The sequence below is a fragment of the Hypomesus transpacificus genome, chromosome 22, assembly GCF_021917145.1.
Source record: "Hypomesus transpacificus isolate Combined female chromosome 22, fHypTra1, whole genome shotgun sequence".
Classification (NCBI taxonomy): domain Eukaryota; kingdom Metazoa; phylum Chordata; class Actinopteri; order Osmeriformes; family Osmeridae; genus Hypomesus; species Hypomesus transpacificus.
Genome location: NC_061081.1, coordinates 3,859,796 through 3,882,750, shown reverse-complemented (window position 1 = coordinate 3,882,750; position 22,955 = coordinate 3,859,796). Strand labels below are relative to the sequence as shown.

Below are 22,955 nucleotides of genomic sequence, written 5' to 3'. Positions count from 1 at the left end.
TTCAAACAGCAAATACCTAATAAAACATTAAAATTCAGTTGTGTAAATGCCCGAGGCCCCATTCCAAACTTTAATTAAAACAACTTGAAACAGTATCTAGAGACAGAGCAAATAAAACACAGTGCCATAACTCTTATTTTTGTCTTAGTACATCATCTATGGTCCATATTCGAAAGATTTGGACCAGTATGTGAGTGGAGAAGGTGATATGGGGCTTCTGAGTGAGACTAAATATATTGCAGCTAAACACTGCCTTAATATTGCACCAAATTGTTAATTGATAATCAACAGGCATTGTGTTTCCACATGATTGGCATATCAGTTACATTATACTATTAGTACACCCGACGGGCTCTGGCATTAACTATAAAAAAATTGACATCTTGGTTTATACAATCCACCAAGATAAGTGGGAATCATTTCTTATATATTTTTGAATGCTTTGTGGCAGGAAAAACAAAACATTAGAAAACATATAAATTCATTCTGAAATGAAATACAGTATGAATTCCTGTTCATTCTATTTACAAAAACACTTCATTTCTCTTCAAACTTTCATTACCTTGTTGAATACAGTGAATAATAGTTGAACTTGGTACTCTTTGTTTTTATAGCTTTCATGAGAATGAAAACATTAAAAGTATCTGTTTACACAGTGAGCTTTTACATTACAAGTTTGAAAAGGAAGAACACCTTAATTGTCTCACACATTTAGTCATTTCGCAGACGCTCTTATCACAGGATCTCACACAGGAGGTAGTTCCCAACAAAGATGGCCACTTACCCCCATGCTGTGGGGTAGAAGCAATACAGCTAATTCGATTCAACACGAGTAGTCCACAGCTGCATGTCCAGACTTTTGTGTGATCATCTCTGCTATTTTACATAATGGGGATTATAACTGCCTATCCCTTTGTTCCGGCTCCTCTCACCAGGTGGGGTGAGTGAAGGTGATGTTGTACTGCTTAGCCCAGCGAGCGAACACGTGTTTCTCTGTGATGAAACGATGGTGGGGGCCCCTCCGACTCCTTTCATTCTGGAGGTACATTACACATTCGTCTGGCCCTCTGGGTTTGTAATAGTGGTAGGGCATCTTCTTAGGCTGAGGTTTCCGTCTGGATGGGGAAAGAAAGAAAATTGACACATTGGTAATACTCTGTAGATAGGCAATTATGGCATTTCTCAAGACACCAACCTCTAGAGGTGGTCTAGAACTACATCTGTCATGTAGTTCTTTCAAAAACCCCCGCCAGTGACACTCAATTGATACATGTAGTATAGCCTGGAGCACTAATCTGGGACTGATTATGCTGAGTGTAAAATGAAAGTGCTGCTTGTCATGACGGGATTATTTTATAACGATCAGTATGGCTGATTAACCAATTGCTCAGAGAGCAAACTCATGATTACACACACACACAAAAAATGGCTCTGTAATTGCTTCTCATTCATACAACATCCCTCATTAGCATACCAAAAGTCCCTTTGTCTATGTACTTACCCACAGTGGCTAGAAGGGACCATGCCATAGACTTGAATGTTGTCACAGATCTCTATGGCAATCACCATGGTGAACCACCCGGTGCTTAGCCATGACTGAGACTTCTGTCTGTTAAAGTCCAGAGAAAGTCCTGTCTGTGACTCATGTTTTAAATGTATTCCTTTGAAGAATATATTTGTTTTTACCCTGAACATTTTGATTTGATGAAAAACATGATTTCAAGTACATTACAAGAAGAAGTGTTGTCTCTGCATTTATATTGTATCTATACAGTATATTTGTGTTTAATAAAAAATAAATTAATACAGATTTATCATCTTCGTAGTGTCCCTATTTTGTTGTTTTTCCTCACCTGTCTCGTCCCGTCTCCTTCTGAAATAAGTTGTCAAACTTTCGCATTTTATTGGGTGCAATGGCGAAGCTGGATAGGTTACTGTAAGTCATGCTGACCCTCTGGATCAGACGATACAAGGTGCCTTTGGCCTCTTTTCCTATCTTGGTAGGCGGACCCCAGAATATGACTACCGTGTTTCCCATCCGGTTCAGGAACTCTCCTGGCCGCCGGGCCACTCGGAACACGCTAGAGTGGGCCACCACCCTGAGAGAGGTCCGATTCCCTACGTCGGCCTCATACCCAAAGGTAGGGGCGTCGTTCATGCGGATCACACACTCTGTGCGGTCAATTTCCGGTCCAGAACGGGTGCCGAGGACGTGGCTGGAGCTGGTCACCAGGGCACAGTGGTGGCAGTGTAGGGTCATGTTCTACAGAAAGGGGGTATGGAGGACAACTCGACTTAGAACAGAGCGGTCCAACCAAGATCTACCCTCATCCTTTAGATTTTTGCTCTAACCCCAGTTGTATCAAACAATTATGCTTGTCGAAGAGCTAATTATTTGAATCAGGTATGTTGGATTAGGGTTGGAAGGGACACATAAGGACATACCTGGAACAGTAGGGTATTCTTGCCTCAGAAAACTACAGTTTTATAACCTTGCATAACACATTCAGCTCAGGCATGTGCACAGTAACTATGCCAACACTTTTTTAGAACTCATGCCTATCAGATATAAATGCTGGCATATTTATCCAATCTTACTGCAGGTTAGGGTTATCTCATGAACATGGAGGTTGGGCCCCTGTGTCTACTGTCTACCCCAGATGAAGTGTGAGGAAGAGGAGAAACCCCTCTCAAATCTAATCCAATAGCAAATTATTCATTTGTTTCCGATGATGTTTCCGATTCCCCAAATGTAAAATATAACAGAAGCCTCTGATATTAACCTTGTGTGGTTCTCGCATTTTCTTTTTGCATGATCAAACATTTAACTAGTTTTTTTTTACGTAATGTAGTAATGTTTTACTACCAAGCAAAAAATTTAACAAATAAATAGACCACCACTTGGTCTAACATTATCAGTCTACATTCTGTAATTTCTAACCCTTTCTAATCCACTAGTCACATAATTTGACCTCAGCAGCATGAGCAGGATTGAGTATGGTACTTGTGGATGTTCTAAAAATAGTTCCAACCCCAACCAACGGTGTTGCATTCTCTTTCAATGCTTCAATTAGTTATTTAGCAGCCCACCACAGTATATAATAGTAGAGACAGACAAAACTAAATTGCTTTCTGTCCTACCTTATTCCCATACACGGCCACATAGCCGTCTTTTCCAGCCCATTTCCTCAAATCAGTGATCTTGATGGAGTGGTGGTTGGTGGCCACGTGGAAGGGTCCATAGATTATCTCACTCCCGCTGTTGGAGCTGTAGAGGATAAGGAGGGTCATCAGGAGGAAGATGGCCCCAAAGATCACCATCCTCTGGCTCTGCTGCCCCTGCTGAGCAGATAACCGATTGCAAATACTATTACTGTCAGAGGAGGAACTTAATCCCAGAGGCACAACTGATCATATTCATAGTAGGCTACAGTAATAGACAGTATCTTAACTTGTCTGTCAAAAAGACACATAGATCTATTAACTACTCCCAGAAGTCCATCTTACCTTATCAACCAGCCTCTGCCCCATATTTGAAAATGAAGCTTACATCACATGTAGCTACATCCCAATATATGTGAGTGTGTCATCACACCTGAAAATAAATATGGTCTTATGAACATAAACCCGTTTAGACATTGGGTAACATCAAATAATTTATTATTGAGAAACTGTGCTGAGCAGGCATTGGGCATGTCATATTATTACAGAACCTTTTTCTGCATTTTTACATCAATAACAGGCCATGAACAGCCAAGTAGCCAGTAGATTGACAAAAGAAAATTGGCGTTGCTGACTAACACATTGGATATACAAAATAAACGTGCATATTCTTAAGTATTGCGTACAAAATCCAAACTCCCCGAATCTTAGCATTTTTTAAACGGTCCAAAACGCTAAAGATTGTAGTTGTATTGCTGAAGTAGAACACTGACGCAGATTCTCTATCGGTCTCGCTGGTCATGTAGCTCAATTAAGAATTAATAGCTTTATTCTCAATTTATTCTATCATTTCTTTATACTATGTATGAAGAAAAAAACGTTTAAAATCTAGTTACTTCATAATCGATGGCATCGCTTACCTATTCAGCGATGCATTTGTACGTATTCCACGCATTCTTGAAATCTGATCTGTCGGCTGCTCACCCATCTTGTCATGTAGGAGGGAAATCGCTTACGTCATCAAAACAGCCTCACTGCAGTGAAAAAAACATAGTGGGCCAAAAAAAACTATAGTGGCCTGATGCTATTATGTTTGTTATGTTTTTTGACTTATCAAGCTCAAATTTAAGGGAATTTTTATGGAGTCAAATTAGGGTCAACAATAATTTGCAGTCGCAGAATAAGATTAGCAGGATCAGAAAACGATTTGCAGGAGCAGTTTTTGAAAAATCATTAGCATAATACAACACTTTTTTACGGATGCAAATCGTTTTCTGCGACTGCAAATCGCAGTGTTTCCCACAGATTAGAAATCTAATTGTGGCGGGGGGGGGGGGGGGGGGGGGGGGGGGGGGGGGTCGTAATAATTGCTTCGTTAATAATTCGTTACACAGTTAATTTGTTAATAATTTGTTACATTAAATATTAATCCAAAATGATTCACACCTTCACAAATTAACAACAACTAACATATCATTTCTGCATTATGCATGTAGCAACGCTAGTGCTAAACAACTATTTAACTGGTCGGCTCCATGACGCCGAGTAAGTAGCTAGCTCCTGAGACTTCTCACCAAAAGAACGAAGGGGAAACTTCCGAGTACTGTAACTCGCTCTGGATAAGAGCGTCTGCTAAATGACTAAATGTAAATGTGAGTAAGGTACCTAGCGAAAAGTAGCCTCAACTTTCCTCGACTTTTAGCTACGGCACTAATGCTGAAGGCTCGCTGATATGGCTGTCGGTCTTACTAGAACGGCATATGTATGCATTGTTGCTAACGTGTGCTGACGTTGTGACTGTGTGCATATGTGGGAAAGATGCATGAGTGACAGAGAGACGGAGGGAGAGCAGGGGAAAGGAAATGCAGCTGAACGAATACGCTGCGTGTTTTAACCTAAATAGCGATAATAAAAAAATGTTTTACGAAACGCAATGTGTGGCGGCCGGTGTTGATTCTGTGGCGCACCGCCACAAATTAGTCTATGTGTGGGAAACACTGAATCGTCATCAGAATTCTGCTTACGACTGTACAATAATCGGGCAAAAGATTTTAGTGCGGCGCATTCTCTGTAGTCATTCAACAAGGAGGAGCCAGAGGCGAACGCATCAGTGACACAGGTGGGTTAATTACAGTTTAATTACATCACGGAACATGCCAATAAAGTTTTATAGTCAGCTACATACATACAGTAGCGGTAAGAACCAAAACTGTACTGTACTGTAGCGAGTGGTACGTGACAGTGGAGCGAGTGGTACGTGACAGTTGGTGCGTTCGACATGGACTGCGTCTGCATGAAACGGCCGGCGAGAGTAGCCACTGCAGTCGATGGAGGAGTTGAAAACGGCTCTGTGAAGTCGGACATTTCAGCTTCTTGTGGTTTGCTGCATTGGCGTCAGTCACGGCCGTTTAAGCACTGTTTGCTGATTTTACTTTATTTATAATTAAACGTAGTCTTTCCATTAGTTAAGAGGCGGGGTAAAACCCTTTCTTCAGCTATTTCATTATTGGCCAGACTCACACACGACAACTTTTAAGCTAATTATTCTGACACCTCCAGTTTCGCCAACGCTCAAATCCGGACCAAAGAGTTTAATTGAATAAAAAATGTGTTGAAGAAAGGGTTTTAGTCCACCTCTTTACTAGCCTAACCAAAAGACTAAGTTTCCTGCATACAGGCAGAAGCTTAAGCGCTGTAAGCCTGCTGTGAGGACATCGAAACAATGGACCAGTGAGGCTATGGAGGAACTGCGGGCGTGCTTGGGCTGTACTGACTGGGACATGTTCATGACTGCTACCAATAGTCTGGATGAACTCAGGGAGGCTGTGACATCATACCAGAATCAGAATCAGAAAGGGATTTATTCGCCATGAAAGTTTGCACAGACAAGGAATTTGCTTTGGCAGGAAGGTGCATACAATACACATATAGGAATCTTAAATTTAGATATATGGTCTAACTATACTAAGGATACATAAACTAGCAATACTAAGTGGAATACAATTAAAATAAAATATACAATAAGGGAGTCACACAGGGTGATGGGGGTGAGTGGGGCTGTGTTCTTCCTGAAGTCCACAACCATCTCCACTGTCTTGTGAGTATTGAGCTCTAGGTTGTTCTGGCTGCACCAGGTCACCAGGTTGTCCGCTTCCCACCTATAATCAGACTCGTCTCCACCAGAGATGAGCCCAATGAGGGTGGTGTCGTCCGCAAACTTCAGGAGTTTGAAGGACGGATGACTGGACTCTTCTCCCTGCACCAGCTATTGGTGTACAGGGAAAGGAGCAGAGGAGAAAGGACGCACCTCTGGGGAGATCCGGCGCTGATGGACCGGGAATCAGAGACTTGTGTTCCCAGCTTAACGCACTGCTTCCTGTCAGACAGGAAGTCTGATCCACCTGCAGGTGGAGTCAGGCATGTTCAGCTGGGAGAGCTTGTCCTGAAGCAGAGCGGGGATGATGGTATTAAAGGCAGAGCTAAAGTCCACAAACAGGATCCTGGCGTAGGATGCTGGGGAGTCCAGGTGCTGTAGGGTGAAGTGGAGAGCCATATTAACTGCATCGTCCACAGACCTGTTGGCTCTGTAGGCAAACTGCAGGGGGTCCAGTAGAGGGTCTGTGATGGATTTAAGGTGTGCCAGCACCAGGCGCTCAAAATACTTAATTACCACAGAGGTCAGGGCGACGGGTCTGTAGTCATTATGTCCAGTTGGCCTGGGCTTTTTGGGCACAGGGATGATGGTGGAGGACTTGAGACAGGCTGGCACATGGCATGTCTCCAGGGAGGTGTTGAAGATGTAGGTAAACACCGGAGACAGCTGGTCAGCGCAGTTCTTGAGGGTGGCTGGAGAGACAGAGTCCGGCCCAGCTGCTTTGCCGGGGTTCTGTCTCTTGAACAGTTTGTTCACTTCCCTCTCCTGAATGGAGAGGGTCGTCACTGTAGACGGGGGGAGGGAGGAGGCCTCACGGGTGGAAAGGGGTTGATCAGGACTGTCCAATTGTCTTTCAAATCTACAGTAGAACTCATTCAGGTTGTTGGCCAGGCGGGAGTCGTTAGTGGAGTGGGGGGCTCTGGGCTTGAAGTTGGTGATCTGCCTGAGGCCCCTCCAGACAGAAGCAGAGTCGTTAGCAGATAATTTATGTTCTAGTCTCTGCGAGTACAGTCGTTTAGCCTCTCTCACCGCTTTGCTAAACCTGTTCTTCGACTCCTTGAATCTGTCCCTGTCCCCACTCCTAAACGCGGCCTCTTTGTCCAGCCTCAGCCTTCTGAGTTTAGCTGTAAACCAGGGTTTGTCGTTGTTGTAGCTCACCCTGGTGCGTGTTGGTATACAGCAGTCCTCACAGAAGCTGATGTATGATGTCACAGCCTCCGTGAGCTCATCCAGACTATTGGTAGCAGTCATGAACATGTCCCAGTCAGTACAGTCCAAGCACGCCCGCAGTTCCACCATAGCCTCACTGGTCCACTGTTTTGATGTTCTCACAGCAGGCTTACAGCGTTTAAGCTTCTGCCTGTATGCAGAAATCAGGTGGACCATGGCGTGGTCTGAGTGACCCAGTGCTGCTCGGGGAACCGCATGGTATGCTTTACTGATAGTAGAGTAGCAGTGATCCAAAGTGTTCTCTTCTCTGGTAGGGCATTTGATGAATTGTCTGTATTTGGGGAGTTCTTGAGTGAGATTGTCTTTGTTAAAGTCGCCTAGCACAATAACCAAGGAATCTGGATTTTCATGCTCCACGCACAATATCTGGTTGGCGAGTACACGTTGAGCCTCGTTGGCGCTAGCCTGAGGGGGCATGTAGACGCCGACCTCACATCAGCTTCTGTGAGGACTGCTGTATACCAACACGCACCAGGGTGAGCTACAACAATGACAAACCCTGGTTTACAGCTAAACTCAGAAAGCTGAGGCTGGACAAAGAGGCTGCGTTTAGGAGTGGGGACAAGGACAGATTCAAGGAGTCGAAGAACAGGTTTAGCAAGGCGGTGAGAGAGGCTAAACGACTGTACTCGGAGAGACTAGAACATAAATTCTCTGCTAACAACTCTGCTTCTGTCTGGAGAGGGCTTAAGGTGCCAGTATGGTACTCAGACTCCGTTACGGATGGGCGGGCCGCCGGATAGGATGGATTAATTAGCATTTCTGTTGCCTTTATGGTTCTCCGAAGGCTGGGGGTGCTGAAAACAATTCACCGCCAGAACAGTAGGTGGAGAAGCGTTTTTTTGTCGAAAACGTTGCTTTGTTGCGTCTTTGTAAGTTAGAAATCGTCGTTGTTTATCTCCCACCTCTCATCAAACGTGTGACCCTCCTACCAGCTGTCACTAGTCAGACGATGAGTGCAGCAGGTGCAGTCACATAATATTATATTAAAGACTGTCTAATGCTATATAACCACCTGAAAGAGCAAACTTATCTCTATCATGGTAGGTATTATTTGTGGGGAAAATAGTAGCACTCTATAACAAAATGATATGCTTATCTTATATACACTATAGAAACTATTAAAAAACGATTCCATGAAATGAATACGTTCTTATTTTCTTTGGTATTTTTGTGATTAGCAATGATGATTGCTGGGTAATATGTATGTTGTTGTGCAATGGCAAGTCTCTATTTGATCATGTGACGAGACGATACAATATAGACAAGGTTCTGGTTTTGTGAATTCATTTCTCCACCACCAAGTGTATAATCCAAGGTGAAAAATGATAAACAAAAAGACTGATATAATTGGAAACAAAAAGATCCATACAAACTGTATGTACAGTCAAAACTACAATGTACTACTCTAGGTCACTAAACTGTGGCAGTCAGTGCACAGACAACAAACTCACGTTTCTGAATTCGCTAGAGTAGAGCATAAACTACCTCAGAATAAACTTTCTCTCCAAGAAGTTCTCATCACAGACGTCTTTCAAGAAGACGACCTTAGAGAAAACGCCTTTCTGTCGAAGTCGGAAATGATGTCATTTGGAAATGATGTCGTAGCGGACCAATCATGGCCAAGGGGTATCCGTTGCTGTACAACACGGCATGACGGATCGACAGGAATTTCAACGATGCACGGGAGAGGTCTCCGAGGGCCCCGGAGATGACGGAGAGGGCGTTCCAGGGCGTTCCATCTATGTGTAGGCCCTTCCCATGTGTCCGTAATCGTGAAGTACGGAGTACCATATAACGGCCTTAAGGCAGATTACCAACTTCAAGGCCAGATTCCCCACTCCACTAAGGACTCCCGCCTGGCCAACGACCTGAATGAGTTCTACTGTAGATTTGAAAGACAATTGGACAGTCCTGAACAACCCCTTTCCACCCGTGAGGCGTCCCCCCTCCCCCTCCCCCCTCTACAGTGACGACCCTCTCCATTCAGGAGAGAGAAGTGAACAAACTGTTCAACAGTCAGAACCCCCGCAAAGTAGCTTGGCCAGACTCTGTCTCTCCAGCCACCCTCAAGAACTGCGCTGACTAGCTGTCTCCGGTGTTTACCTACATCTTCAACACCTCCCTGGAGACATGCCATGTGCTATTGCCTACAGAGCAAACAGGTCTGTGGACGATGCAGTTAATATGGCCCTCCACTTCACCCTACAGCACCTGGACTCACCAGCATCCTACGCCAGGATCCTGTTTGTGGACTTCAGCTCTGCCTTTAATACCATCATCCCCGCCCTGCTTCAGGACAAGCTCTCCCAGCTGAACGTGCCTGATTCCACCTGCAGGTGGATCACAGACTTCCTGTCTGACAGGAAGCAGTGCGTTAAGCTGGAAACACAAGTCTCTGATTCCCGGTCCATCAGCACCGGATCTCCCCAGGGCTGCGTCCTTTCTCCTCTGCTCTTCTCCCTGTACACCAACGGCTGCACCTCCAGTCATCCGTCCGTCAAACTCCTGAAGTTTGCGGACGACACCACCCTCATTGGGCTCATCTTTGGTGGAGACTAGTCTGATTATAGGTGGGAAGCGGACAACCTGGTGACCTGGTGCAGCCAGAACAACCTAGAGCTCAATGCTCTCAAGACAGTGGAGATGGTTGTGGACTTCACAAAGAACACAGCCTGTGTGACTCCCCAGTCAACACTGGAGTCCTTCCGCTTCCTGGGCACTATCCGCTCCCAGGACCTCAAGTGGGAACTGAACATCAGCTCCCTCACCAAGAAAGCACAACAGAGGATGTACTTCCTGCGGCAGCTGAAGAAATTCAACCTGCCAAAGTCAATGATGGTGCACTTCTACACAGCCATCATTGAGTCCATCCTCACCATCTCCATCTGGTGCGCTGCTGCCACTGCCAAGGACAAGAGCAGGCTGCAGCGTATCATCCACTCTGCGGAGAAGGTGATCGGCTGCAATCTGCCTTCCCTCGAGGATCTGCACACCTCGAGGACCCTGAGGCGAGCGAAGAAGATTGTGGCCGACTCCTCCCACCCTGGACACTCCCTGTTTCAGTCACTCCCCTCCGGCAGAAGGCTGCAGTCCATCAGGACCAAAACCTCACGCCACACAAACAGTTACGTTTTAAAACAATTGCATTTGCACTACTTCACAATTTGTGTAATATTTGTATTTTATACTGTAAATTGGCAACTTATATTTTATTTTATGGCAACTTATATTTTATTTTATTGTATATTTTATTTTTATTGAATTCCACTTAGTATTGCTAGTTTATGTATCCTTAGTATAGTTAGACCAAATATCGGTATATATACCAAATATATATTAAAATGTAAGATTCCTATATGTTTATTGTATGCATTCCTGCCAAAGCAAATTCCTTGCCTGTGCAAACTTTCATGGCGAATAAATCCCTTTCTGATTCTGATTCTGGTACATACACTCAAGCTGAGCATCTCAGAGGACTGGACAGAACGGATCTAGATAAAACCATACTCGAAGTGATGAAGTATTACACAATTACCTATTATAACTTGGCAAAGCCTTGTTTTGCCAAAGGCTTTCCTTGGCCCTGTGCCATCCATGTTCATCAAAGCCATCAACTTGTTTGTAAGAACTCTTTAAAAGGAAAAACAACAATCAAGTAAATCAGAAACCAATATTTGTTTGGCTGAACGAACAATACAATTAAGTGACCAGGGTGGCGGTGCCTACAAGCCCGATGTGCTTCCGGTGAGCCTAAGAGATGGCCGCGTCGACAAGAGCTCCGCAAAAACCCAGCTTTTTGTTTGTCTTTTTAGTGTTCGTTACTTGTTTTGTCAATGTTATACACCGCGTTCCACATTATTATGCAAATTACACTTTGCTCAGATTTTCCTAAATAGTAATGCACAGTCAGTCAGTATCATTTTCAAGTCATCAACTGTTAGAGTATAATTCAAATTATATTGAACAAACCTCCTAATGATAACAGTATTTTTTTCAAAAATAAAAAACTTAAAATGTAGTGTTCCAAATTATAATGCAGAATTTCAGAATTTCAAGATTGTTGAAACTCTGTAGGTTGTAAAGAACAAAAAAAATCATTTGTTGAATTTGCAGCATTAGGAGGTCATATTTACTGAAATCAAGAAAAGTTTGAATCAAAAACATCTTAACAGGTCAAGTTACATGTTAACATAGGACCCCTTCTTTGATATCAACTTCACAATTCTTGCATCCATTGAACTTGTGAGTTCTTTGATAGTTTCTGCTTTAATGTCTTTGCAGGATGCCATAATAGCCTCCCAGAGCACCTGCTTGGATGTGAACTGCCTTCCACCCACATAGATCTTTTGCTTGATGATGCTCCAAAGGTTCTCAATAGGGTTAAGGTCAGGGGAAGATGGGGGCCACACCATGAGTTTCTCTCCTTTTATGCCCATAGCAGCCAATGCCCCAGAGGTATTCTTTGCAGCATGACATGGTGCATTGTCATGCATGAATATGATTTTGCTACGGAAGGCAAGGTTCTTCTTTTTGTACCACAGAAGAAAGTGGTCAGTCAGAAACTCTACATACTTTGCCGAGGTCATTTTCACACCGTCAGGGACCCTGAAGGGGCCTACCAGTGTCTCCCCATGATTCAGGCCCAAAACATGACTCCGCCACCTCCTTGTTTGACGTCTCAGCCTTGTTGGGACATGGTGGCCATTCACCAACCATCCACTACTCCATCCATCAGGACCATCAAGGGTTACACAGCACTCATCCGTAAACAAAACAGTTTGAAAGTTAGTCTTCATGTAGTCCTGAGCCCACTGCAACCTTTTTTGCTTGTGAGCTTGGTTTAGGGGCGGCCGAATAACAGGTTTAAGGACACTTGCAAACCTCTTGAGCATCCTACATCTTGAAGTTCGCGAGACTCCAGAGGCACCAGCGGCTTCAAACACCTGTTTGCTGCTATTTAATGGCATGTTAGTGGCTGCTCTCTTAACCCTACGCATTTGTTTAGCAGAAATCTTCCTTATTTTGCCTTTGTCTGAACGAACCCGCTTGTGCTGTGAATCGGTGACAAATATCTTCACCGTCTGATGATCACGCGCAATTCTTTTGGAAATATCCAATGTTGTGATACCTTGACCAAGGTATTGCACTATTTGCCGCTTTTCAGCAGCAGAGAGATCCTTTTTCTTCCCCATTTTGCCTGAAACATGGAGCTTGCTTAATAATGTGGAACATCCTTCTTAAGTAGTTTTCCTTTGATTGGGCTCACCTGGCAAACTAATTATCACAGGTGTCTGGGATTGATTTCAATCATCCAAATAGCCCTGAGACACAATACCATCCATGAGTTTAATTGAAAAAACAAAAAATGAATGTTTATGGCCCTTAAATACAATTTGCATAATAATGTGGAACGCGGTGTATTGTCGTTTAGTCAGTACGACCGGCAGACACTTCTGGACATTAAGTTGTCACTTGGCAAGGATCATTTTACAAACTTTAATTCCACTTTTCGGAGTGCGAGCCCGGACTACAGCTGGCCCTTTGTTGTTTCGCCGCTCTGTTTACCCGCAAGACGGAGAAAGAAGAAACGTGGCCGGCGTGCTGGAGTCCTTGTTCGAACTCGGAAACGGTGCTTCAAACCTGCTCTTCCAACCATCTTACTAGCTAACGTTCAGTCCATCGACAACAAAATGGATGAACTTAACGCTCGTGTCAAATTCCAACGGGACATCAGGAACTGCTGTGTACTGGCTTTCGTCGAGACCTGGCTGTCTCCGGAGATCTCCGACGCAGCGGTTAACCCGTTGGGATTCACCATATACCGCCAGGACAGAACAGCTGATTCAGGGAAGTGCAGGGGCGGAGGGGTCTGTGTTATGGTTAACTCTCTCTGGGCTACGGATGTAGCGGTATTAGCATCTCACTGCTCTCCGGTCCTTGAGCTGCTAACTGTAAAAATCAAACCCTTCTATCTACCTCGGGAATTCACTGCGGTCGTCATGAGTGCAGTCTACATCCCCCCCAGGTAGACAAGGCCGCTGCTTTGGATGAACTGTATGGGATTATCAATGGTCTGGAAAATGTGCACCCAGAGGCTGCCTTCATTGTTGTTGGTGATTTCAACAGAGCTAACATGAAGAAAGTCCTGCCCAAGTACTATCAGCACATTGACTTCTTCACACGTGGAGACCAGATCCTTGACCATTGTTATACAACATTCAAGGGCAGTTACAAACCCCTCCCCCGCCCTGCTTTTGGTAAGGCTGATCACACCTCCATTATTCTCCTCCCCGCATATGAACAAAAGCTCAAACAGGTCAGACCGGTTGAGAGGTCAGTTCACCTATGGAGTGACGAGTGTGTGGCGACCCTCCAGGACTGCTTTGACACCACTGACTGGCTGATGTTCAAGGAGGCAGCAAATGGGGACATTAATGAATACTCAGACACTGTTTCCAGCTACATCCAGCACTGCATTGACGATGTTGTCCCCAAGAAGTTTGTCTGGTCTTTCCCAAATCAGAAGCCTTGGGTTGATGCCGCGGTCCGGGCCAAGCTGAGAGCCCGTACTGTCGCCTTTAATTCTGGGGACCCTGATGAGTACAGGAAGGCCAGATACGACCTTCTGAAGGCCATCAAAGCAGCGAAAAGGGCTTACAGGACCAAGGTGGAGTCCAGCTACCATGGCTCTGACCCCAGGCGCATGTGGAGTGGACTTAAAGCCATTACAGACTACAAAGGGAGAGGCCACAATGAGACCCAGTCCTCTGTCCTACTGCCATACGAGCTGAACTCCTTCTACGCTCGCTTTGAGAGGGACAGTGACCCCCCTGCAGTGGAGCTACCTGAAGGCCAAGCCAGTGGTGTGCCTACACTAACTGTAGCCGAGGTGAGGCTATGCTTTAAGAAGATCAACCCTCGCAAGGCACCTGGCCCAGACGGCATATCAGGTAGGGCCCTCAGGGGCTGCGCTGACCGGCTGGCAGGGGTCTTCAGTGACATCTTCAACCTCTCCCTTAACCTGTCTGTACTCCCCACCTGCTTCAAGAGGACCACCATCATCCCTGTGCCCAAGAACACCAAGGTCACATGTCTGAACGACTATCGCCCAATAGCACTGACCTCTGTCATCATGAAGTGCTTTGAGCGGCTAGTCAAATCATTCATCTGCTCCCACACTGGACCCTATGCAGTTTGCATACCGGTCCAACAGGTCTACAGACGATGCCATCGCTCTGACTATGCACACCGCTCTCTCCCACCTGGACAAGGGGAATACATATGTGAGGATGCTGTTCATTGACTACAGCTCTGCATTCAACACCATCATCCCCTCCAGACTGGTCTCCAAGCTTGTGGACCTGGGACTAAGCACCTCCCTCTGCAAGTGGATCTTCCACTTCCTGACGGGGAGGCCACAGGTGGTGAGAATCGGTGACCGCACCTCATCTGTACTGATCACCAACACAGGCACCCCCCAGGGCTGTGTGCTCAGCCCTCTCCTGTTCTCCTTGTTCACCCACGACTGTGCGGCAACGCACAGCTCCAACCTCCTCGTTAAGTTTGCTGACGACACAACAATCGTGGGCCTCATCTCTGACAGTGACGAGTCAGCCTACAGAGAGGAGGTTGACACCCTGACATCATGGTGTCAGGACAACAACTTCTCTCTTAACATCAGCAAGACCAAGGAGATGATTGTGGACTATAGGAGGCGGCAGGAGGAGGAGCATGCACCCCTATTCATCAATGGATCGGAAGTGGAGAAGGTCAGCTGCTTCAAGTTCCTCGGGGTGAACATCAGCAATGACCTCACCTGGTCTGTTCACATGGACAAGGTGGTCAAAGCGGCCCGCAAGCGCCTCTTCTTCCTGAGGAGACTGAAGAAGTTTGGTATGGACTCAGTCATCCTCACTAACTTTTACAGATGCACTATAGAGAGCATTCTGACTGGTTGTATCACAGTGTGGTATGGGAGCTGCACAGACCGGGACCGCAAGGCCCTACGAAGTGTGGTCCGTTCTGCTGAGTTCATCATCGGCAGGAAGCTCCCAGCCCTACAGGACACCTACCACACACGTTGCCTAAGGAAAGCCAGCAGGATTCTAAGAGACTGTTCCCACCCATCCTTCAGTCTCTTTACCCCGTTGCCTTCTGGCAGGCGTTACCGCAGCATCCGGTCGCGCACACGCAGACTGGACAACAGTTTCTACCCAAGGGTCATCAGGCTTCTCAATGGACACTGATATGGACATTTTTACTGCACAGTCACTTATACACTGTTACTTTCAGCTACTGGTTGCTCTTTCAGTAACATTGCACTACTGTACCTCACTGTACCTCGCCACCAGGCTCCTGTTTGGTCATTGACATAGTCACTGATCTGCAAATTTGCACTATTGCACTGTACTCCACTTAGGTTAGATAGGTTATAGGGTTGAAACGGGTTTTTCTTGTGCATTAGGGTTAGTATAGCGTACTATTTATTGTTATCTGTAATTTTAGAAGTTTTAGTGTTAGGGTTAGTATAGTCGTTTATTTATTGCTATCTGTATATTCAGGAAGTTCACTTATCTAAGCTCAGCATAGATGTAAATTTGTTCCGTGTACTTATATGTTATGTCAGGTGCTTGCGTTGTCTTGTCTTAAGAATTTCAGTGCCCAGTCTAACCTTGTGTTGTTCTGTGCATCTGACAAATAAAAGACTTGACTTGAAAAGCAGAGGAGGACTGTCTTAGTTTCTCAGTCACTTTGGTGCAATGGCCTGAAGTAGATTGCTCGATCCAATCAGTACAAAATGCCACACACAATGCTTTGTAAAATGCTTAGTTTATATCTCAAAAGCAAGTACTTATGCCAATCAACATGTCAGTGCCATTTGAATGAACAGTTGATTTTACAGTTAAGTTTGTACTGCAGTTTGTCGGCAGATCATATACTTAATTGTCATACAAGAAGAGTATACTGATTTACAAAACAGCAATTAATTCTAGAAATGTGTAATAGAAATGGAAAAATTATTAAAGACAAACTGCATATGACAATTTATTCAATACTTCAAATAATGACTCAGGCAAATACTTAATACCTAAATGTGACTATTTAACAGAGCTTTTATGATGTGACTAGATGTGAAGTTTTGAAATTTTAAATTCTGATATGAGAAAGGCACCAAAGTGACTGAGAGAAACTATATTATGGATTAATTTACCTTTTCATCATATTCTTCACACAGTCCTCAAGATCTGCACCCCCTATCTTGACCGACTGAGACATCTGATAATAAAAAATACCTATCAGGAACACAGAAAACATTGAATACGATAGGAACAGTATTAATATTGGCCTAGCATAGTTAAACTGATTTTTCTTTCCTTTATCAGCCAGTTGCCCTTCCAGATTCTTGAGCTCACGCCTGCTGTTCATCTTCACCAGGTGGAACTGAGAGTCTGGGGGCTCACAGTTTTGGCCCACCTGGGACAGCTTTTCACAAATATCGGCCAGCAGATAGAGGACCCGTCTTTGGAACTCTGAAGGACAAATCGGAATGAAAATAAACATTAGTCCCATTTGCAAAAACACCACTGTTAGTATGAAAATAAGGAGGGATACTAACTTCCATTATATAATGGGAATGGTTCACCACCCTCTTTGTGCTGGTTTCCTCATGTGGAATGTGGGACCACCGATGAGTAGACTGGGAGTGCTGGTGTGTAGAACTGTGGTGCGGAAAGAGGGATGTCTGGTGCGGTGTGTGGGATCTCTGGCGCGGTGTGTGGGATCTCTGGCGCGGTGTGTGGGCTCTGTGGCGCGGTGTGTGGGATCTCTGGCGCAGTGTGTGGGATCTCTGGCGCATTGTGTGGGATCTCTGGTGTGGAGAGGGGGTTCTCTGGCGGGGAGTGTGGGATCTCTGGCATGGTGTGTGGGATTTCTGGCGCGGTTTGTGGGATCTCTGGCGCGAAGTGTGGGATCTATGGCGCGGAGTGTGGGATCTATGGCGCGGAGTGTGGAATCTATGGCGCGGACTGTGGGATCTATGGGGCGGAGTGTGGGATCTATGGCGCGGAGTGTGGGATCTATGGCGCGGTGTGTGGGATCTCTGGTGCGGTATGTGGTATCTCTGGCATGGTGTGTGGGATCTCTGGCGCTTTGTGTGGGTTATGTGCAGTTATTGTATACCTAAGATAAACCCTGGGTATTTTTTCTTCTTCACCCTCCTAACAGGAGTGCATTCTTCCTCACTTAGCTCTGCAGTTGTTGTTTGGTCGAATGCTTCACACTCTTCTCGCTTCTCTAAGGTAAATGGAACAAGCAGGCTTATGATAACTAACTTGATTTGAGTAGTAGAAAAACTCAGATTTAGCTTTAAAATTATTTATGTAAACTTATGAGTTTATTTAGATTTTCAGCAGTGGAAACTTTAGCCAGCTGCTTGCTGGTTGTCGCATTTCTTCGGCTGGTTTGGTTACATTAGCTCCTGTTGGCCAGTAAACCATGTTATCTTTCACCCAAACCTCGGGATGACTCCCTCTTTTTCTCCCTTTGGCTCTGTCCAAACTGCCCTGACCCACATCATGAGACCTGTACAACAACTAGAACAAAATATGCTGAGATTCAGGCAACTGCAAAAACTAACTTTAGGCAACTTAGTCATTCTCTGAATGTATTGCTCTCAATCCACATAAGGGTAGCATTTTCCCCTCCACACTCAGAACAAAAATTGTATACAACCTGCACACCCTGACAATGATAGTTATTAGAAAAGCCCTGAGGAACATTAGTTTTAGTTACATATTTACAATTCAGTTACTTGCGTTCTATATGATGCAGCATGGGAAACAAAATATACCCTGTGTCAGCTTTACCAGGGTTGGCTTGCAGACAGACAACTTTACGATGCAACTTCTGTTTGCTGATCAGTCGACGTCTAGCTCTGCTCATGTCACTAACACGGACAATGTTGAGCAGTTTAGAATCACAAGGATCATTGAAGAAACTCTGTGTGGCATTGGCATAGGCAGTGTTTCCCACACATAGACTAATGTGTGGCGGTGCGCCACAGAATCAACACCGGCCGCCACACATTGCGTTTCGTAAAACATTTTTTTTATCGCTATTTAGGTTAAAACACGCAGCGTATTCGTTCAGCTGCATTTCCTTTCCCCTGCTCTCCCTCCGTCTCTCTGTCACTCATGCGTCTTTCCCACATATGCACACAGTCACAACGTCAGCACACGTTAGCAACAATGCATACATATGCCGTTCTAGTAAGACCGACAGCTATATCAGCGAGCCTTCAGCATTAGTGCCGTAGCTAAAAGTCGAGGAAAGTTGAGGCTACTTTTCGCTAGGTACCTTACTCACATTTACATTTAGCCATTTAGCAGACGCTCTTATCCAGAGCGACTTACAGTACTCGAAGTTTCCCCTTCGTTCTTTTGGTGAGAAGTCTCAAGAGCTAGCTACTTACCCGGCGTCATGGAGCCGACCAGTTAAATAGTTGTTTAGCACTAGCGTTGCTACATGCCTAATGCAGAAATGATATGTTAGTTGTTGTTAATTTGTGAAGGTGTGAATCATTTTGGATTAATATTTAATGTAACAAATTATTAACAAATTAACTGTGTAACGAATTATTAACGAAGGAATTATTACGACCCCCCCCCCCCCCCGGTCTGACAACCCCCACCCCTCCCCGCCACAATTAGTTTTCTAATCTGTGGGAAACACTGATAGGACATCACAAACCAAGGTGCCTTCTTCACGTATTTCCTTCACAAATACAAAGTCCTTGTTCTGACGGATGAAACAACAATCTGGTGGTCTTGTGGAGATGCGAGTAAAGCTCTCTTCGGTAAAAGGCCTACATTTTGTAGAATGTTCTAGTTCTGCTAAACGTTTGGCAACCTGGGCTATAGGATTGCGAGATTGTCTGACCATTTTCTTTAGAGTCTGCAGGTAGTTCTCAAATGGAAAACATGAAACATCATTTGAAGTGTTCTACATCATCTGCTAAGTGAGTTAGTGAGTGCACATTGTACACAGTGAAGGTGTTTCCATATATATCCTCAAACTTCCTCACATAATACATGAGTAGCTCTCTGACATAGTCCAAGTGTTCCTCACGCTCTGCATCATCAGAATTTAACACCGCAACCATCAAGGAAAGAAAGTGATTGTATACAGCATGTGAAACCACTCTTCTCAGAACCACTGGTCCAGTATAAAGCAGAAACTGTCAGAGTTCTGTAGCCTTCCACCTGTCCAATTCCAGTAAACTCCTTGGCTGCCGAGCAAACTCACTAGGAAGTTCTCCATTCAATGCCATGAGTTTATCCGAAATCTCACTGCTTTTCTGAAAAGACAGTCTGCATGTCTTGGGTCCTCCCTTCATGTAGTGACATTCTCCTAACTACACCCAAACACACCAAGTGCATGTAGTCCAATGCAAATGGTCGAATGCATGGAATCCCAGCTAGGGTCAGTGGGGATTTCTCAATTTGGTGGTCTTCTGGTGTACTGAAGTCTACCAAATTCTGCTTCAGACCTTGCAACAACACCAGGTGCTGTAGCACAGAGAACAACTCGTCCCACACATATGTGCCTCAAACTGTGCAGCGTTCACAAGCGAAGTAGCTATTGTGATTCTTTATACACTTCAGGAATTATCTGTCTGGTGCATCACAAATGAAGGCTTTTACAGTCACTTGAAGGGTTTTCTCTCCATGGATGCCATCTTGCTTAAGTTGCTGCAACTCCTGAAGAAAATCAGACAGGTAATCTTGAACTGGGCTGGGTTTTGCCTTACCTCAATAGAGTGCCACAATAAAGGGTGCAACAGCATGGAAATTGCACAGGATTGGCCACATCTTTATATTTGATGTTTTAAACAGTGGAATACCATCAATGTTGATGCACATGTCTATTCGATCTTCGTGGAAATCAGGACACTGGGCTAAAACTTTCCAAATGCCAGATGTAATACCAAAGTAAGCATATTGTCCACCACACATTTCAACTGTTGCCATTTTAGGGGTCTTCAGCAGTGTTCTGGCATCCTTGGGGAGGCGATGTCCTTGGCGCCTTAGAATGTACAATAATTCATTTAGTGCAGACCGCTTGCATTTGTGGGTAGCTTCCCAAGATGCAACTTCTTCTACCAGATCAGGAGCAGAATCCTCAGACAGATTGTCAGCAACCTCAGAGTCAATGTCAGAAGACAGCACTAATACATCAGAGTCTTAATACGAGATGTTGGCATCAGCTGAAGGTGACAAAGACACAGTTTCATCCTCACTGGACTGAGCCCTCAGCAACACATCTGCATAACTGCTATTTGAATCATCAGCTGCAAGAGCCAGCACTTCAGCATGACGTTTCCGCCAGTTTCTGTATGCCATCACACAAAGTATAGCTGCAAAAAAGCAAACTAGTTTTCAAAGCTCAGTTTAATATTACTCTACTAATATTTCATTGAATATTCTTTCTTATACAACTATTTATTATTTTTTTCCAAATATCTTTTTATAATGTGTATAATTTTAATTCATTCCTTTAATTTATTAAACATTTTGTTGATTTACGTCATGAAAAACGTATAACAGTCCGTCAAGTGCTATAATTTTGAATTCATGATCAAGCTGATACATAACGACTGGCCAGTTAAGACAGCGTTGCTTGAAACAGAAAATTATTTTCTGAATGATTATTTTCAGTGCTACAATGCATTTTGCGTGCTTATGTGTAAAGTACAGTAAAATCATGGGAGCTGCTTATTTATAAATTATTAGTTCAAACAAACGTAAAATTAACATTTACCCCTTTGACATTTAAAAACCATAACTTAACCCATTCTAGACTGAGTTTCAAATATTTCCAAAAGTCCCCACAGTGTAAGTTATTTTTCCAAAACTGTAGGCTAAGTGACCTAGCATTATACTCGTAGCAATACTACCATGCTAATCTTACTAGCTACTACTAAAGCGTTTGTAGCGTAGTTTTTGTCTATGGGAAAATATTCAATTGCACTTTGTCCGAATTACATCAACATTACTGTGGCAAACGGACATATGTGACGCTACTCCATTTTACACAGCTTCAACTAGCCTAGCATTATTCAGGCTACATTAGCTTTCGCTGGTGGGAGATTAGTAGCCTGGTCCTAACCAGACTTGTACATTTCATTTGCACAGAGAGTCTGGCCTCGCTCCATTGACAAGCGTTGACTTCCTTGTAGGCGGGTACTCTGTTGAAGTTTAAAACTATTGGATCTGCCCAGAGCCACTCTGATCTGCCATAACCAATCGCTAGCGTTCCCCTTAGCCAATTCCTTCACCACTACTGTAACAGCTAGCTAGCTGCTGTAGCTGGAAAATCAAACTGTTCCTGAACCCCGTGGGGAGGAGGGCCCATAACATCATGGCCACCAACAAAACTCAGCAACATTTGTTCTCGCTCCGGCTTTAGTTTATAGATATTCGGCTGTGTTGCCACAACGGACCGAATGGCTTCGCTCTTTCATCTTTCTCCGCCGCCATTACGGAATTACAACACAAACTAGCGCACAACATCAACGTCATCGTTCTCAGCCACTCCCTCTGTTTGCTGATTCGAAAATCAACCTGCAAAATCTGACTTACGTACGGAATGGCCAGACCGAGTACAGAAGCAAAATCCAAATTGAGCGGAAGTACGTAGGAGGGCAGAGCCAGGATAGGAGATTAAAGCTATAGCATACACAAAAAGTACCAGAAATAGTAGCTAAATGTTTCATTATAACACACATTCTTCAAAGTTTAACTAATGTTATACATTTCATGAGATGTCAACACATTAACCCATCTGATTAAAAGATGATGAGCTCAACACAGTTCACGATAATGTGAAAATATTTTCCGTTGGCGTTGGGTCGTTCCTTTGGGTCCGTGGATTCTCGCGGCTCACACATGACCTTGTCCTAACCGGAGGTTACTAACACAGCGCCATCTACAGGTGTGGCTTTAAACAGCAGAGAAATCCTCATTAAATGGGCATTGTGTCTAGATCTGTTGAACTGCAAAAAGGAAATCAGTAGTAGTAAAAATTAAAAAAAGTAGTTTTTGTTTTTCAGACATCAAATGTCAATGTTTTTTCACTGTGAAACATTAGACCTACTGTAAATTTACCACAAATTAATACTTTACAGCTTCACATTTGGGAACAATTGTGATAGCCTACATTGCCGTCCAATCACCGATTCATTTCTGAAAACTGCCAGATACTCATGACAATAAGCTATAAAAGCAAAATATTAGCTAAAGGAATTAATGTACACGGTTCAAAAGGAGGTGTGCCAAAAGGGTGCGTTTTGGGGAAAAAATGCAATTTCAACTTCATTAAGCTGACGATTAATATAAATGTATAAATA

General features: G+C 44.2%; 1 protein-coding gene across 3 annotated transcripts; it reads right to left on the bottom strand.

Annotated features, from left to right (window-relative positions):
* Positions 1-43: 43 nt before the first annotated feature.
* Positions 44-18,617, bottom strand: st6galnac6 (ST6 (alpha-N-acetyl-neuraminyl-2,3-beta-galactosyl-1,3)-N-acetylgalactosaminide alpha-2,6-sialyltransferase 6). Of its 3 annotated transcripts, XM_047044896.1 has the most exons (8): positions 17,166-18,616; positions 16,761-17,079; positions 4,083-4,196; positions 3,508-3,595; positions 3,142-3,342; positions 1,854-2,263; positions 1,502-1,609; positions 44-1,115 (listed from the first exon to the last, which is right to left on the bottom strand). In XM_047044896.1, the coding sequence occupies exons 4-8, from the start codon at positions 3,529-3,531 to the stop codon at positions 929-931; spliced, it is 930 nt and encodes a 309-aa protein (XP_046900852.1). In that variant the 5' UTR covers positions 3,532-3,595; positions 4,083-4,196; positions 16,761-17,079; positions 17,166-18,616; the 3' UTR covers positions 44-928. The 3 variants fall into 3 exon arrangements, with proteins under 3 accessions (XP_046900852.1, XP_046900855.1, XP_046900853.1); XM_047044899.1 differs by having other exon boundaries at positions 3,142-3,339; positions 16,761-18,617; XM_047044897.1 differs by having other exon boundaries at positions 4,083-4,150; positions 16,761-18,616.
* Between the last annotated feature and the right edge of the window lie 4,338 nt (positions 18,618-22,955).